The sequence below is a fragment of the Nuphar pumila genome, chromosome 7, assembly GCF_984573655.1.
Source record: "Nuphar pumila chromosome 7, dmNupPumi1.hap1.1, whole genome shotgun sequence".
NCBI lineage: Eukaryota > Viridiplantae > Streptophyta > Magnoliopsida > Nymphaeales > Nymphaeaceae > Nuphar > Nuphar pumila.
Window position 1 is genome coordinate 121,225,453 of NC_143255.1, and position 17,473 is coordinate 121,242,925.

General features: G+C 37.4%; 1 protein-coding gene across 1 annotated transcript in view; it reads left to right on the top strand.

The window, feature by feature from the left end:
- The first annotated feature begins 246 nt into the window (after window positions 1–246).
- The window catches only part of LOC149833231 (uncharacterized), a 58,017-nt gene continuing 40,790 nt past the window's right edge, over window positions 247–17,473 (top strand). Inside the window, exons 1-4 of the mRNA XM_090012755.1 lie at window positions 247–349; window positions 876–899; window positions 1,939–2,044; window positions 2,376–2,444. Of these exons, the coding sequence (XP_089868881.1) occupies window positions 345–349; window positions 876–899; window positions 1,939–2,044; window positions 2,376–2,444 (204 nt within the window). The 5' untranslated portion in view covers window positions 247–344. The remainder of the gene's footprint in view (window positions 350–875; window positions 900–1,938; window positions 2,045–2,375; window positions 2,445–17,473) is intronic.

A 17,473-nucleotide genomic window follows, 5' to 3' on the forward strand; every position in this document is an offset into this window, starting at 1 on the left:
TTGGGCATGGTTTATTTACCTGAATCATATGTTTTCAATGAAAAAAAAGATGTTTGGAGCCATGAAAATTTACAAAGATTTTGGATCGTTCATTTTTTGAACTTTATAAAAACCTACTCATGTGTTGGAATCAAACTTGTCAATGGTCAGAATTTTAAAATAAAATGAAAAAAGCTCGGAAAATTTAGCACGGATCCATTACTCTCTCTCTCTCTATATATATATATAGAGAGAGATACAGATAGAGAGAGCGAGCAAGCGAGAGTGATCGATCTTTCTTTGTATCCTCCCCCCTCGCCTCTCTCTGTCTAAAAGAGTTCTCAGATCTCTCTCCGTTGTGGTTTATGAGGTGCGTTTTCTTTTATCCTATTCCTAAGTTTCTTTTGTTACTCCCTTTGGATCTTTCTTCGTTTCTTTTGATCGCCGTCTCTTGTTCTTATCCCGCTTTTCTCTTTATGCCTTCCTGGTGTTGGATCCTTCTTTTATCGTCCCGTCTTGGTTTTTTATCAAAGGAAGTAAAAGAAAACACTTTTTTTTCCTCCGATTTGTTGTCTACTTGCGGTAGCCTTTTTTTTTAATAGTTTTTTGTTCCCAATGTCGCAAAAAAGTTGATTCTGGAGGGATTTTTCGATGTAAAAATCTGTTGGGGTTGATGGTTCTTTGTAGAGTCTACGTTGGGTTTCGCTTATTTTGAGGGTTTCCGTCTATCTGGATTGATAACATTTAAGCCCTTTTTTTAAAAAAATCGTTATAGGGATTCTTGTGCCCTGATCGTGCTATGGTGGTCGTTTATGTTTCTGCTCTATTTGGAACTCCTCGAAGTTTTTATTTGGGTTGTTTGGTGATGTTGATGTTTTGTGTTTAATTTGTTGCAGCTCGAAGGAGAAACCCACCCTTGGGTAAGTTAAAGTTCATTGACATTACTTACACAATTCAGTATTTTACTATTATAGCATACCAATGTAAGTTCAAGTAGATGTGGTCCTGCTTTTGATCGTTTTTTTTTTTTTATGTTTGTTAAATTATGTCCGTAGATTCTTACTTAGGACTCTTCGTCCGTGGCCAGAATCAAGTTTTGAAGCTCATGCTAGATAAATTCCTTATTGATTTTGAGTTGTTGATTACATGAGAACTTTTTAATGTTCTATCGATGCCTGGCCTTTTACTTTTCGTTTGTTTCAATTTTCATCTCTTCCTTTGTTGCATGAGAACACGTGCACTTTTTGATGACTTTATTGGTAATTGGTATGCCTCATTACAAATTTCAATTTCCAAACCGTTGTAAAAACCTCTTTTTGGGTGAGATGTTCTTTGTGTATATTTGGCTGTAACACTTGTTTTGTTTGCACAATCTGTATCTTCTATGAAGGTTTAGCTTGAAATGCTGATTCATCTCTTTTGAGAGCTAGGCGGCGGAGGGAGTTTATGGAATTGGAAAAGTGAAAGCCCTCAATTACTGCCTCTAGATGTAGTTTTTTCCAATTCCGTTTTTAGTTTTATGTGCAAACAACTGCTGCAACTACCCCCTCAATTCCTCTAATTCTTTCTCTCAAACAACCATTATTAGAATGGTAAGACTGAACTCCAATGCACCGGTCCCTGAACAGAGCCTAAGAAAGGAAACCTTTATATGCCGGCTTGTGGTGTTTGTTTACATGCATGCCGTGGAAGATTGTTATATATCATCAAGGCTTGGTTATTGTTTCCTGATTTTGTCCAATAGATATTATTTCTCTTACAGTGAGTCTATTGCAATATGTTTATCGTCACACAAATATATTAGTAAAATGGGTTGGTGCTTGCTTGGAGATGGAGCTGCTACAAATCGTGTGTAGTTCATAGTCTTATTGTGTTATTACTATTATGTTTTGGCTTTCTTTGCTTGACTGGAAAATTTGCTTTCTAATGAATTCCTGTTTTCCTTTTTTATAATTTCAGTGGTACGCGGATTAAGACCCGCAAACGGAATATTTCAGCTCCTTTGGACCCTGCAGCTTTTGCAGATGCAGTGGTCCAGATTTATTTGGATAGTGCTGGTGATTTGGTTAGTATTCTCTAACTTCGTGAGTGGTTCTTGTTGCTATTCAGTGGTAGAATGTGTATATTGCAGCATGCTGTTCGTTCCTCTTCTCCCGTCCCCCAACCCACCTCCTTAATCTTTTGTCTTTTATTCAACGGAAAACCAGTTTCTTGTTTATTCATTAATAAAAAAAACTAGTGTTCTTGCTTTATTGATTAATAATCATCAGTGTCTTGTTAGCATACAAAGGTCAATTTCCAATGATGTTAAACACATAATTGTTAGAGTTCTTGAAACCACATGGGATACCTTCTAGCTGTTTGTTGCTTTTTCTGATAAAGTTTGTTGTATTCAGGAACTTGTTGCCAAGAGTATCGAATCATCAGATCTCAACTTCTCAAGATATGGTGACACCTTTTTTGAGGTACTTGGTGCTTACAATTGCTTTTGAACTTAAAAAATGTGTCAGATGGATGTTTACATCACTCTCTACTTCATCACTAGTGATTCATAGAAATGCTTATAGATACTACCCAACTGTTGGACCTTTTTGTTTGCCCTTTTGCCTTCATGAGAATGTAATTCTAGTGTGAACGATCCCTAGATGCATGCCTTTTTCCATCAGATACTTGAGAACCATTCTTTTACTATGTTTCAGATATTCCCATTCACTTTGGTCTTTTTTTGTTCTTTTGTTGGTTTCACTTCATTTTCTTGTCTTGCATTGTCTTCTTGGAAATATTGGATTGTTTTATTAGATTACATTATTATCTTAATCAAGGTAAGAATGCTTCCATTTTTTGGATTTTTCCTTCATTTATTTGGGCCGTTAAATTTTTGCAACCTTTGTACATTCAGCAGCTGAAATTTCGTTTGACCATTGAGGTCTTTTCCTATTCTCTGTGTCATCGAAACTTTCATGGAAACAAAAATATTAATGGCTAAGAGGTTTCTTTTCGTCATGGGTTTGTGCTATGTGATATAGAGGAGACTGTAATGCAAAGTCTTGTCCATTACAAAATTTGTAAAGGATGCTTTACAAACTACCGATTGTTTGCTTAAGAAAGAAAAAGTTAAAACAAACTAATAGTGGCGGGGTTGGTCCATAGTCTCCAAGATCATTCATACCGGTTATGAGTCACCATGAATCCAAAGATGCATCATGCTAGGATAATATTATTTGAAATAGAAAGATAATTGAAACTCTTGGGGTTGGGACATTGGGGCTGTGGTGTAAGTTTTATGAAAACCCTTTTTAAAACAATATTTTTAATGAAATTCCAGTGAAAGCCAGACACCAAAATTATAAAAATCGGCTCGCACGAGTGGTGGAGTCTGGGTCGAACTCAAGGAACGAGAAATACTCGTATTCAAACAGACAACTATGCTACTCTTTATTGCCAAAATAAAGAGAAAGAATTAATTAAATAAATGAATAACTAAAGAGTACTGCCCTATGTAGAGGGCTTAAACGAATAAAAGAATAAAAAAGCCTTATTATAACCCCAATGAATTGAATAAAATGAAATAAAAGCCTAATCTAAAAGAAAGGGAAAATGGGCTTCAGTGCTGAGGTCTTCTTGTCCCCTTTTTTCTGCTTTTCTTATTTGCATATCACTTGTGGTCCCTCTGAGGGCTTCTTGAGGGCATTTCTGAGGGCTTGAGGGGACCTCAAAGGGTACTTTGAGGGCACGAAAAGAGCTCTATTGCACGTTCCAACGCTTCCCTGCAATGGGACAAAACTAAAACACAACAGCAACAAAGCAAAGCTACACAAATTCTAAGAGGTAATTCACTAAAAAATCAGCAAAACAAAATCTAATTAACTATTAACAAACTACTAAAAAATGAATTAGTGAAACTACCTAACAAACGTGAAACAACTGGTTGACCAACTAACTAAATCTACTAAGAACAAATCAAAATAAACTTATACTAACCTTACCTAGAATTTGAATCTATTTAAATTGTTAAACAACTAACAAAATAAAAATATTAACTATTAAACAAGAAGTCGTAACAGCTGAATCAACCAACTAACGAATCTTAATGAAATAAAAGGGCATGTGGGCTAACACAACTAATGAAACACTTAATGAAATAATACTTATGAACTGACCTGAAGAAAACAACGTCTAAAGTAATAGGCTACTAAATAAAGAACTAGTAAACTAAAAGCTAAAAACGATGAATGAAATAAACTGCTGAAGATGGTAACTAACGAAATCAATAAATAATAAAGAAAAAAAAACAAAAACAAAAAACAAAAACACTAAGGCTAATGATCTACAAATAAAATGTTGTTTATGCAATAACACGAAAAGACATCAAACAAAAACACCTACAGCACACTATGCCTATGAAAATAAATCTACCATCTATTTTTAAAACTACTGATGTACTTAATTCAGAAAAACGCTAATCACAAAACTGTTGAGAATAGGTGGTTTTATGTTAAGTAATAGGTGGTTTTATGTTAAGTACTCTTATATTAGAGTCTTTTTGAAATTTTACTCTTATAAGGATTTAGATGTAATTTCTCTTTTTTGCCTCTCTCTATTTAATATAGAGAGAAGCCCTAATCAAGTGTATGTCATTGAGTTTTCTGTGCAGCCGTCCCTCTCTCTCTCTCTCTTCCTCTCTCTCTCTCTCTCTACACAGGTGGCTGCCCCTGTCTACATGGTATCAGAGCTTGCGATCTCGGGAGCGTGATTTCGAAGAGGACTGATCGTCACCAACGAAAAAAAATTTCAGACTGCGAAAAAAAATATATCAGGTTTGCTGTTGCACTAGTGGGAAGATCTGATAACAGATCTGGGATGTCACCCAGATCTGTCGTCAGATCTAAGGATGGATCTTACCCAGATTTGTCGTGATCTCCTGGAGCTGTAAACAGATTTTATCTGTTTTTTTTGGATTTTTTATCGCCTGGCGTGATTTTCTGGAGCATGATGAGTTCCTGCTGATGCGTGCATGCTGTGATTGACGTGCTGCTATTTGGGTAACGCAGCAGGCTTCTGTGCTGCTGTATCGCAGCCGAGAGTTGTTGGCTGTTCCGGGCTGTTCCTGCCACGCAACAAGTGTTTGTGATATTGCGTGCCAGCCGAGAGTGTCATATTTTTCTGTGCTGATTGCGTGACTACCGTGATTCTGATTTTTTTTTTGCTGCGTGTCATCGAGATATGATTGATCTATTTAATTGTTTGAAGACTGATTGTCAGTTATGCTCTATATGTTTTGGAAACAGCAGTTGTCGTATTCGTATGCTTTGCAACTGAATAGTATTGTTGGTCGTGGTGTGTTTGGGTGCCCCAATGGTCTTAACTCCCTGCTGGGGTGAGTTGTGTTTCGTGCTGTATTAGTTTCAGCTATACATTTGTCGTGGAAGCAGCAGGAGTGATTACCTGCTGGTTGTGGACTGTTTTGTGGAAACAGCAGGGCTGCTTCCTTATAGTGGTGGAAAACTCTACTTAAATACTTGTTGTTCTAGAGAACAGTATGGCTGAAAGTTCGAAATATGATTCGAAAATGGAACAGATTGGGGAGTATAAGGCTTTTGCCAACCCCTTCTCATATGGCTCTTCCGTTAGGTTGAATGAAACCAACTATGCCCGATGGTCCAGAACTTTTATGATGTCGGTATCTGGACATCGTCGAAAACACATTTTGTTGGAAGGCGAACCCACTGAAAAGTTGGGAAAATATGTTACTTGGGATGAAGATAATGACATAGTTATGTCATGGATCATGAATAGTGTTGAACCCCATATTGCAGATGGATTGATCTACTATAATTCAGCAAAACTGATGTGGGACAATCTTCGTGATACATACTCACAAGAAATGAATGTGAGTCGTATCCTGCAAGTCGAACAAGAAATATATAATTTACAACAGGGAAATCAGACCTTGGCCCAGTATTATGCTTCTGTCAAAGCTGCGTTTGAAAGACTTAATGCTCACAGGCCTCTTTGTTGCTCGAAGCAAAAGGATCATCAAGAACAAACCATGGTTGCTCGTTTTCTTACAGGGCTTTCTTCAGATTTTTCTGTTGCAAAAGTTCAAATGTTGACTGGATCAGATGTTCCCACTCTTGCTGATGCTTATAATCGTCTGAGTAGACTTGCGATCTCTCTGCCACAGTCTCAGCCTATAACTCAGTCATCTGCTCTTGTTGTCCCATCTAGTTATGGGCGTGGAAATATTCAGAATATCAGAGGACGAGGACGTGGACGTGGACGTGGTATGGGAGGCAGAGGAAAGCTTCAATGTACATTCTGTGGAAAATCTGAACATTTAGAAGATCGTTGCTGGGATAAGCATGGTCGGCCAACATCTTCTTCATCAAAGTCATATACTCCTAAAGCAAATGTGACTACTCTCGAGGCAACAAATGTACAAGAGAATATCGCTGAAAATGAAAGTAGTATCACCCTTAGTCGTGCAGAATATGATGAGCTGATAGCTCTTCGACCTCCTGTAGCTGGTGTTGCATATTCAACCGGAAATCATCTTCATCCGACTGATAGTAAGTGGGTTATTGACTCTGGTGCTTCCAGACATTTGTGTGGAAATTCACATGTTTTTTCAGATCTTAAGGATGTTAAGGCTCAGCTTGGAGTCTCCTTAGCCGATGGGAGCTCCTCCCCGGTTGCTGGTCAGGGAAATATTTCTATATCCTCCTCATTACAGTTGAATAATGTTCTTCATGCCCCAAACTTTCCTCAAAGTTTACTCTCTGTTAGTTGCCTTATAAAAGAAAAAAACTGTAGAGTGATTTTTGATCAAATGGGTTGTCATTTTCAGGATTTGCTGACGGGGAAGAAGATTGGTGGAGGCTATGAAGAAAATGGAATTTACTACCTACATCATCCAATGGGTTCTGTTAATGCTGCAGTGGAACATTCACTCAGTCCTGTTCAGTGGCATCGTCGTCTTGGTCATCCTTCATTGTCAAAACTTCGGTCGGTCTTTCCTCAGATTCCTTCCACCACATCATTTCAGTGTGAAGCATGTCAGTTGGGCAAGCATCATCGAAGTTCGTTCCCTTCTAGTCAGAGTCAGTCTAGTAATAAATTGTTTGAACTTCTTCATGCAGATGTATGGGGTCCTAGTAAGATTCCTACTAGGACTCAGTGTCGTTATTATCTTGTTATTGTTGATGATTTCTCTAAGTTATCATGGGTTTTTTTAATAAAAGAACGATCTGAAGTTTCAAGTCTTATCAAATCCCTAATTCTTGAAATAAAAACTCAGTTTGAATCTATTGTCAAGATTGTTCGCACTGATAATGCTCTCGAGTTTAAATCAAAAGGTCTGTTACAATTTTACCACGATCATGGCATCCAACCACAAACTTCCTGTGCCTATTCATCTCAACAAAATGGGGTGGCTGAGCGAAAACATCGGCACCTCCTTGATGTTGCCAGGACCATTATGATTCAATCTAATGTTCTTGCGTTATACTGGGGTGATGCGATTACCACTGCTTGCTATCTGATCAACCGCATGCCTTCGTCTTCTGTGGGTGATCAAATTCCATTACATATCCTCAAACCTAATGCTCCACTTTTTCCTTTATCACCAAAAATATTTGGATGTGTTTGTTTTGTGCACAAACTTGGCCCTGACCGTGATAAATTAGCTGCTCAAGCTACAAAATGCATATTTATCGGTTATCCCAAAAATCAAAAGGGCTATCGATGTTATGATCCTACTTCTCGCCGAGAGTATGTCAGTGCGGATGTATCTTTCCTGGAATCCTCTCCATATTACTCCATTTCCGGTTTCCCGCTGCAGGTTGGTCCAACTGAGTCTTTTCCATTACCTATACCTCCTTTTCCTTTGGAATTTGTGCCCTCATTACCAAACCAAACTTCATCCTCTTCCAGATTTAATAATCCACCATTGGTATATGTGCGTAGAGCTCCACTTCCGCAAGAGCCTTCATCTTCTTCTTCTCCTAAGGTAAGTTCTACTGACAATTGTGATCTTCAGGATGATGATAACATGCCTATTGCTCTACGAAAGGGGACAAGACAATGTACCTTATATCCCATATCTCACTTTGTCTCCCATGCCAGAATTGGACATCAGATGAAGTCGTTTATCTCAGCCTTATCTGCTGAAACTATTCCTCTGAACTATCAACAGGCAAAACATGATACTCGTTGGAAGTTGGCTATGCAAGAAGAAATGACAACTTTAGTATCTCAGCATACCTGGGATCTAGTTGATTCTCCAGCAGATGCTGACATTGTTGGATGTAAATTGGTATATACAATAAAGTACAAATCTGATGGTTCTATTGAAAGGTACAAGGCCAGATTAGTCGCGAAAGGGTATACTCAGACATATGGAATTGACTTCTTTGAAACTTTTTCTCCTGTTGCACGGATGGGTACCATCCGTCTTGTTCTCTCAGTAGCTGTTCAACATGGTTGGAACTTGTGTCAATTAGATGTGAAAAATGCATTTCTATATAGGGATCTATCTGAGACCGTTTACATGCAACAACCTCCAGGTTTCGAGGTTGAGGGGGAGTGTCAGAAGATGTGCAGATTGAGAAAGGCGATTTATGACTTGAAACAAAGTCCTCGTGCATGGTTTCAAAAGTTGTTTGACGTGATGTCCAGATTTGGCTTTAATAGATCAACAACAGATCATACACTTTTTATAAAGAAAACTAGTTCTGGCATAGTTGTTATGGTGGTATATGTGGATGACATCATTCTTACAGGAGATGATGTGAAAGCTATTGAAGCCACAAAGGCTCATCTTCAAAAACACTTTGTTACAAAAGACCTTGGGTCACTCAGGTATTTTCTGGGTATAGAAGTCGCTAGAAGCCGTGAAGGGATGGTTTTGTCTCAACGAAAGTATGTTCTTGACTTATTAAAGGAAACAGGCATGTTGGGAGCTAAACCAACAAATATTCCCATGGACCATAAAGTTCAATTGTTTGAAGAAGGGTCAAAACCAGTTGATAGCAAAAGCTATCGCTCCCTAGTAGGAAAGTTATTATATGTAACTGTTACCAGACCAGATATTGCTTTAGCAGTAAGCAAAGTTAGCCAGTTTATGGATAAACCAACTGAGGTACACTGGAATGCAGCCATAATGATTCTCAGATATCTAAAATCTTCTCCTGGAAAGGGGTTATTGTTCAGGAAAGGTGGAACTCTGGAGATAGTAGCCTATTCTGATGCTGACTATGCTGGATCTGTAGTAGATAGAAAGTCTACCACAGGATTCTGTGTGTTTTTGGGAGACAACTTGATTTCATGGAGAAGTAAGAAACAAAATGTGGTTTCCAGGTCAAGTGCAGAATCAGAATATCGGGCTATGGCCCAAACAGCTGCTGAATTGATATGGGTTCGCACTGTTCTTCATGATCTTCAGGTGAAGGTTTCCTCTCCAATGACCATGATGTGTGATAACAAAGCGGCAACATATATAGCAAACAATCCTGTCTTTCATGAGAGAACAAAGCACATTGAGGTTGATTGTCACTATGTAAGAGATATGATTCAAGCTGGGCATATCACTACAAAATACCTAAAGTCGGAAGACCAAGTTGCAGATATGTTTACAAAGCCTCTTGCTAGGCCAAATTTCTCCAAATGTTGTGACAAGCTGAGCATGATTGATATCTATGCTCTAGCTTGAGGGGGAGTGTTGAGAATAGGTGGTTTTATGTTAAGTAATAGGTGGTTTTATGTTAAGTACTCTTATATTAGAGTCTTTTTGAAATTTTACTCTTATAAGGATTTAGATGTAATTTCTCTTTTTTGCCTCTCTCTATTTAATATAGAGAGAAGCCCTAATCAAGTGTATGTCATTGAGTTTTCTGTGCAGCCGTCTCTCTCTCTCTCTCTCTCCCTCTCTCTCTCTACACAGGTGGCTGCCCCTGTCTACAAAAACAAAGACGGCTATCTACCAAAACGGCAAATTTTTTTTTTCTTTTCTTTTGTGTTTTTTTTCTTCTTTTTGTTTTCTAATTTTTCTCGTTTTGTTTTTGTTTTGCAATGCAGTAATGATTAAATGCAAATCACTTAAAGAACTAAACTAAGCTAACGATCTATTATGCAATGCAATATGTAAAAGAAGAAGGGGGGAGAGAAGAGATACAAACCGAAGTTTGCTTCTAATGAAGGGCTGAAGAAGAAGGAGATGGAGATTCCACCAAGGTGCACACGTTGCCCCCACCGATGTAGAGGCTATTGACGTTGGGAGAGGAAGGAGAAGAGGAAAGGAAAAGAAGAAGAAGAGGGGGAAGAGGGAACATCGGTTTTAGAGAGAGAAGGCAAGGGAGAAGGAGAAGAAGGGGCTGGATGGAGGGGGCGTGATTCCCAAAACTGGAAAAATGCCTCCTCCATCCTTAATGATGGTATTTAAGGCCAAAACCTAGGTTGAACACGATTTTTTAGTTTTAGTCCGAATATATTTCAAAATTTCCAAGGAAAGGCCTCTTGAAAAACGTGTTTGCCAAATAGTAATCCTGACTAACTAAAGTTCAAATGATAAAAGTCTGACCTACTTGAGTTTACTAAAATCCTGCATTAATGACAAATGTTAGAAATGTAGGGTCAAACTTCAGAACATGCGATTTTATGATAAAGTTCAATGCGATGCGATTTCTCGAAACTAACAGCAAACATAGGGTTTTAACGCGATTTTACCATGGATCATGCATAAATAACGATTAATACATAGGTAAAATGTATGCATGATCAGGCTGCCTATGGAGGTGCATCACTAAGTTAGGACTCTAGTAATGTGCATTGGATTATGGTCAAGGAATGCTCCTTATGCTTGTCTATGTTATATAATGAAACAAGATGTGCACAAACACAATACCAACAAAAGGCTATAAAAGTGTACAAACACAAGAAGCCCGGTAATGGACCAATTACAATCTCACAAAAGAGACACACAAAAATAACAACTCACAAGATAGCAACAATGTAAAAAATATAAATGTATTACTTCACGCAAAATGCATAGAAAAACATTATAGAATACAAGGGGAAAACCCCTATTTATAACCAAACAAACGGAAGAGTGTGGGAAGCCCAACAGCTAGTTGGGCTGTCCCAGCAACCATAAACAAAAAACAAAAAACAAAAAACAAAAAACAAAAAACAAAAAGTAAAAAGAAAAAGAAAAAGAAAAAGAAAGAAAAGACAAGCCCTATAGGCTGATCCCTATTACAATGTGAATTTACTGAAATACCCCTGATGGGTATTTCAGTTTACACACACACACACACATATATATATATGTATATATGATCTATACAATATATTTTAACATGTTAGGTATACATGGGTCTTGATGGAAGGATAACTTTACGATCCATTATCTGTGTCAAAATACAAATTCATGCATTGCAATTTATTTTGATCATGAGATCCTTTAGAAGTTTAAACCACATCTTTGAGAACACCATTTATAAACAATTGCTATCTTTAGCTTTAGTATCTAGGCCATTAGCTTTCATGTCCCACAATATTTTTGCTTAAATAAATAAAAAATATGGTAATTGAGAAATTGTAAATATCTTGATAACAAAATTTAAGTTTGAAAGTAAAGACAAAAAACAATTTTGAAAATAAAAAGGAATGAGAAATGGAGGGTAAAAAGATATGTGCCTATAAAAATGGTTAATTTCTAGAAGAATGGACCATCTTTTTGTTATTCACTTTGAAATAGTAAATGTGCCGAATATCTCCCATAGATGTGGGTGTAGGTCTGGGAAACAAGCTGAGCCAGGATCATGTTCGACTTTGGCTCGGCTCATGTTCAACTCATAAAGAGCTCATTCAAACTCATAAAATAGGCTCGACAAGCTGAATATGAACAATAGGTATTCGTCTCGGATTGACTCAAATAACCTCATTAGGTAGTAAGAAATGTATTTTAGATATATTTGAAATGTATTTTTTGTAGCCTTCTTTCTTCCAACTCAAACAATGTATTCTTCCCATAAACAAGCCAGCTCGAACTCGCCTTGTTTAACTTGGACTCATTATGAGCTCGAATTTGGCTTGGCTCACCAGTCACCACAAGGATGAGCCAAGCTTAACACTGCAAGCTCGTCTCGTTCAGCTCATTTACCAGCCCTAGATGTGGGGTAGTAAGGTGGAAAATGCAAAAAAATTGAAAATTACGCAAAATTTTGTGGATACCTTAAATATCATGATATATGATGATACGGTACTCTTGATTGTTAACTTCCATATTGATCGGGCTTTTCACAATCACTTGTACTTTCTCATGTTTCATTAACATTGAGAATGTGTTGTGATTGTGACTTACAATCACATGATCTTGAGAAAATCCAAGAATCACAGGGCATTGCAAACATGCGGGTTAAAGATAAATAAAAAAGTGTTAGAAGTGAATATGGAGTGTCAGACACGTGGAGGCTTGAAAAAATATACAATAGATGTATGTAGTATTTGTATGTATAGACACACAGACAAGTGTCAGACATGTATTAGCTTCAAAATACAAGGAGAGAGTGTAAAAGCATGTTTAAACCATAACTTGAGTAAAAAGTGGGTTGAAGATGAAGCAAGTTTGTTTATCAAATGCTTTGATGTGTGATGCATGGAACATTTAGAGAGCATAAAGGGAAGCTAGTAGAAAGCCACGCAAAAAGTATAGTTAGAACTTGTGTTCTTTACTTGGAATGAATTTTAAGCATTTTCATATTCATTATAAACGACACTTACAATATCAAGGAAGTTCATTTTCATATTGGGAGAAGCAAGATTACTAATTTTTTGTAATAGCTTGCAACTATGCCAAAAGGTGATTTGGCAGATAGTTTACACTCTCTACTATGGTGCAATAGTTAAGGTCTAAGTTGTAAGAAGGTGTTCTTGCTGCTCCTGTCCTCTGTTGCTACCTCACCTCTGAGGCAAGTCTTGCAACATTTATCTATAAGGCATTCGTGGAGCTTCGAATTTTCTCACTGAACGAACCATCACATCAATAACATCTGCTACATGGTGTAAAATTTGACAAGTATTGAAATCTGTGCAACCCAATTTTTGTAATAGTATTGTATTAGATCACATTTAAAATAAAACTCGTAGAATTTTACTTTAAGAAAATTTATAATGAAGATAAAATTGTTGGTAACATTGTTCGATTTTATGATGGACAATCAACTTATTTTTCTCAATCCTTTTCCGCTTGTGATGTTGAAGCTGAAAATGTTAATCCATGTGGATCTGATAATGATTCATTAGATAATGCATGTGATAACAGCAATATGAATGCATTTGCTGAGTTTTAATGAGTTTAGCAAGCTATTAACAAAGCGTGGGAAGACAAAAACTTCTCTTAGGGAGGTGAGGGGCGTGGAGTCCACCAAAGCCAAGGAGAAGTCAATGCTGGTGCTGGAATTGAGGGCATTAGACACTTCTAAGATCATATTGAAAGAAAGGTGGTTCACTCTCCGAGAGGCGTGAGGGAGGATTTAGTCTCGCCCTAGTGAGAATAGGGGTGTGGAACATTCGATGGTTGGGTGATTGGAGTCACCAACTCTTTTTGTCAATTAGGACCAAACAAAAAAGATTTTGAGTTAGTGAGTTTAGTTGAATTGAAGTTGGAATAGATGAATGTTGATATCATAAATAGTATATAGAGGGACTATGATTGCTTGCAAGCCATCAATTGGCAAATATGAGGACATAATAGTTATGTGGCAAGAGGTTGCGTGGTTGGGGCGAGGAAGTTGGCATAAAACTGAAAGACATCTGCATTACAATTAAACTTTAGTTGAGGTCAAAGAGGCACTGTTTTGCTTATGGTGGTCTATGGGTCAACATTAAATTGAAAAGGTTCTGGGATGATTTTCTCCTTTTGATGGATGAGTTCTCTTTGTCTTGGTGTATGGGGGGATTTCAACTCCACCTTGTGTATGGAGGACAACAACCAACTAATGGTGAGGCATTATCTAATGAGATGATTCAATGAGTTTCTTCAAGCTTTTTCCCCGATCGATATTGCAATGGCAGAGTACTCATGGTCAAATAATAGGAAGATGACTTGCTTACGGATGCTTGATTGATATCTAGTTTATGAAGAATTCATGGAAGAATACCATGATCTCTCTTGGTTGCAACGAAGTTCTAGGTCACCCCACATATTCGAGTTATGGTGGATAAGGGTTCATGTTCATAGCCAAAGTAGAGGATTGGTGGAACAAAATCTCTTGTAGGCTAAGGGTGAGATATTGGATTTGCAAAAGTTAATAAATCATTGACTTTGCATTGGGCATCGTGCAAAGGTGAGAGAATAGAGCTATGAGACAACAAACTAAAAGCTGCATGAGGGATGGTTGTACCTGATTTGATTAAAGGGGTGATTAGTGTGGTAGGGGAAGCTAAAAGGACATGTTCAAGAGGAACTTATGTGGGAAAGAAGTGCACGAGTATTGTGCCTAAATGAAGGTGATCAAAACTAGGGGTGGGCAGCGGGACGACCCGGTTAAAGTTTGTCATGTCAATTGAGTTGGTTTGGGCCGACCCATTGGGAAATCCTTGGCCCACAACCCTCTCGTTAGGCTCATGGGCCCAATCGGGCTGGGCTTTATATATATATTTGAGTCGGTCGCTTTGGGCTAGGCAAAATTTAAAGGCCCAGACCCGAGCCATGGCGGGCCACTCTACCCATTGCCCACCTCTAATCGAAACCATAAAAAAATTTCATCATTTTGCCTCGCACAAAAGAGGTTGTAATTGTATTCCATCCTTGAGAATTTGCGACAAAACAATCGCAAAGGAAGTGTTGCAAGAAATTATTGGGCATTTTCATACATTTTTTAATGCTAGTGACGAAATAGTGGGCAATGTGAGGGATGCCACCTTGAAGGAGTACTTGGAGTAGTAGCGGATTACGTTGGAAGCATAATTTCATGAATAAGAGAAACGTGGTCCGGCACTTGTAAATATAAAATACCAAGTTTGGATGGATATGTTAAATTGTATCTAATATATATTTATATATAGAGAGAGAGATACATATGCATATATTCCATATATATGTCTATGTCTCTCTCTCTCTCTATATATATATATATTCTTTGTAATACCTGTAATGAGATATTGCGGAAATATAAAGAGTGCATACAAGCACTTACAACAATGAATAAAAGAGACAATATCACAAGTCCACAAAGGGACAATACAAGCACAAGCCTTTAAGAAGGCAACAATATAAAAAACCTCTTATTGAGAAGAGAGAAAGCTCTCAAGAATGAAAATACACAAGGGGTTCACCCCTATTTATACAAGAGGGAGAGGAGGAAAAAGGAGGGCCAAAAGGCCTCAAAAGAAGAGCCAAAAGGGGGCTCCCATGGAGTCGTTGGGAGCCCCCAACGGTCACATTTGTGACCGTTGGGGGCTCCAACGACTCTATGGTTGGAGCCCCTCTTTGGTTCTAAAAAATACAAAAATAAAAGCTAAAAAATAAATAAAGAAATTTACATTTAAACAAAATAGTTGTTTTCTAAAACAACTATGCAAAATTACAAAAATACCCCTATCGGGTATTGATGTAATATATATATATATATATATATATATATATGAGGTACATTTTAACAATACTCTCTAGGGGTAAATCTGTCTTTTCACATGTAACTTGCATATTCACTTGAATATGTATTTTCTTTTTCTTCTTTTCATTTTTCTTTTCTCTTTTTTCTTTTTTCTTTTTTATTATTGAATGAGGGGTCCACATAATAGACGTTGGACCCCTCCAACGATCATAAATATGACCGTTGGAGGGGCTCCAATGTATGTATGGGAGCCCCTCCTTAGATCCCATTGTAGTCTATAAATAAGGAGTGTTTCCTTATTGTATTCTTATGCTTTGGAGTGTTTTCTCCCTTAATAAAAGATAAATTTTTTATGCCTTTGTGCTCTTTTGTGAGTGTTTCTTTGTGCCTTTGTGCACCTATTCTCTTTGTGTTTCTTGTGAGCTAATCAAGTCATCCTTGGACTTGATATTCTTGAAGATATTTTCACATGGTATCATAGCTTGGTTTATGAGAAGTGGAAGTGTATGCTATAGCCATCGCGATCGGTGCTTCAAAAATCGTGCCTTCTCTATTTTATTTTGGCGTGAAAGGCTTTTGCAAGATTCTTGTCGGTTGATGTGCTTCAAGAAATAGCAAAAAGAAGATCCATTGTGGTAAGTGTTGTAATTGTAAAGACTCTTTTGTTTCCCATAAAAGCTCTTCAATGGTGGAAAAGGACACATTTTTCCCTCAAATTCAAACTCAACGGGTCAAACTATCATGTTTGGGCCAGTAATATAGAATCTCACATCAAAGAAAGCAGGCTTTGGGGTTATATCAAAGGTACAATTTTGGAACCCGAGCAAAAAATTACTATAGTTGAAAAAGGGGAAATAAAAGTCATTGATGGAGAGGAAAGAATGAAAAACTACAAAATCCTTTCATGGATTTTTTCTTTGGTTGAGACTAAAATCAATGCAAACATTTTGAAGTTTAAAAAGACGTTTCAAGTTTGGGAATATCTTGAGAGGATGTATACCTTGAGAGATTTATCTCATAAATATTATCTAAAAAAACGGCGTTGGCCCTTCAACAAGGCGAATGACCATTAGAGAATATTTCGCCGAATTATCATATATATGAGATGAACTTGCTATTCTTGAACCAAAATGGAGTGGAGAAGCCATTGAGCTGCGACACAAACAATTAGAAGAAAATCAATTTTTTAATTTCTTGAATGGGCTTAGACCCAAATTCGAGCAAATAAGATCTTCTCTTTTATCTTCTTTCACTTCTCCACCTCTTGAAAATGTTCTTACTAAGCTAAGTGGTGAAGAAACTCACATTGGAATGGGTAAAACCAATCAAAGTGTTTTAGCTATGCCTTCAACCAAAGATGAAAATGAAGGAGCTTATGCCATCCCTAGGTCGGGAAACAATTTTAAAACATATAAGCCTCCTCATTTCAACATGTTTCAAAATCAAAATCAAGGAGCAAGGGAAGAAGGAGGCCAAAATAGATGGAATTAAGGAAGGGAGTATGGAAAAATTATGTTATTTTTGTAAAAAACCAGGACATATTAAGCCAGTTTGTCATTGTCCAAAGTGGAAGAAGAAGGTGGCTATGTCTACCACGTTTCAACCACACAGGGAGGAGAATCCATCTACTTTCAACAATGGTGCATTATCATTAAGTCAAGTCATGGAGGCTTTTCAACCTTTCTTCAAATGATCCATTTTCGGTGCCACCATATCATCTTCTTCTCTTCCGGTAAGATTCTTTGGATTTTAGATTCGGGTGTCTCTTTTCATATGACACAATATTTTTGCACTTTCCGAATATACAAAAAATGTTTTACTATCTTTTGTTTCAACTGCAAATGACACTTCTCTTGAAATCAAAGGACTTGGAAACT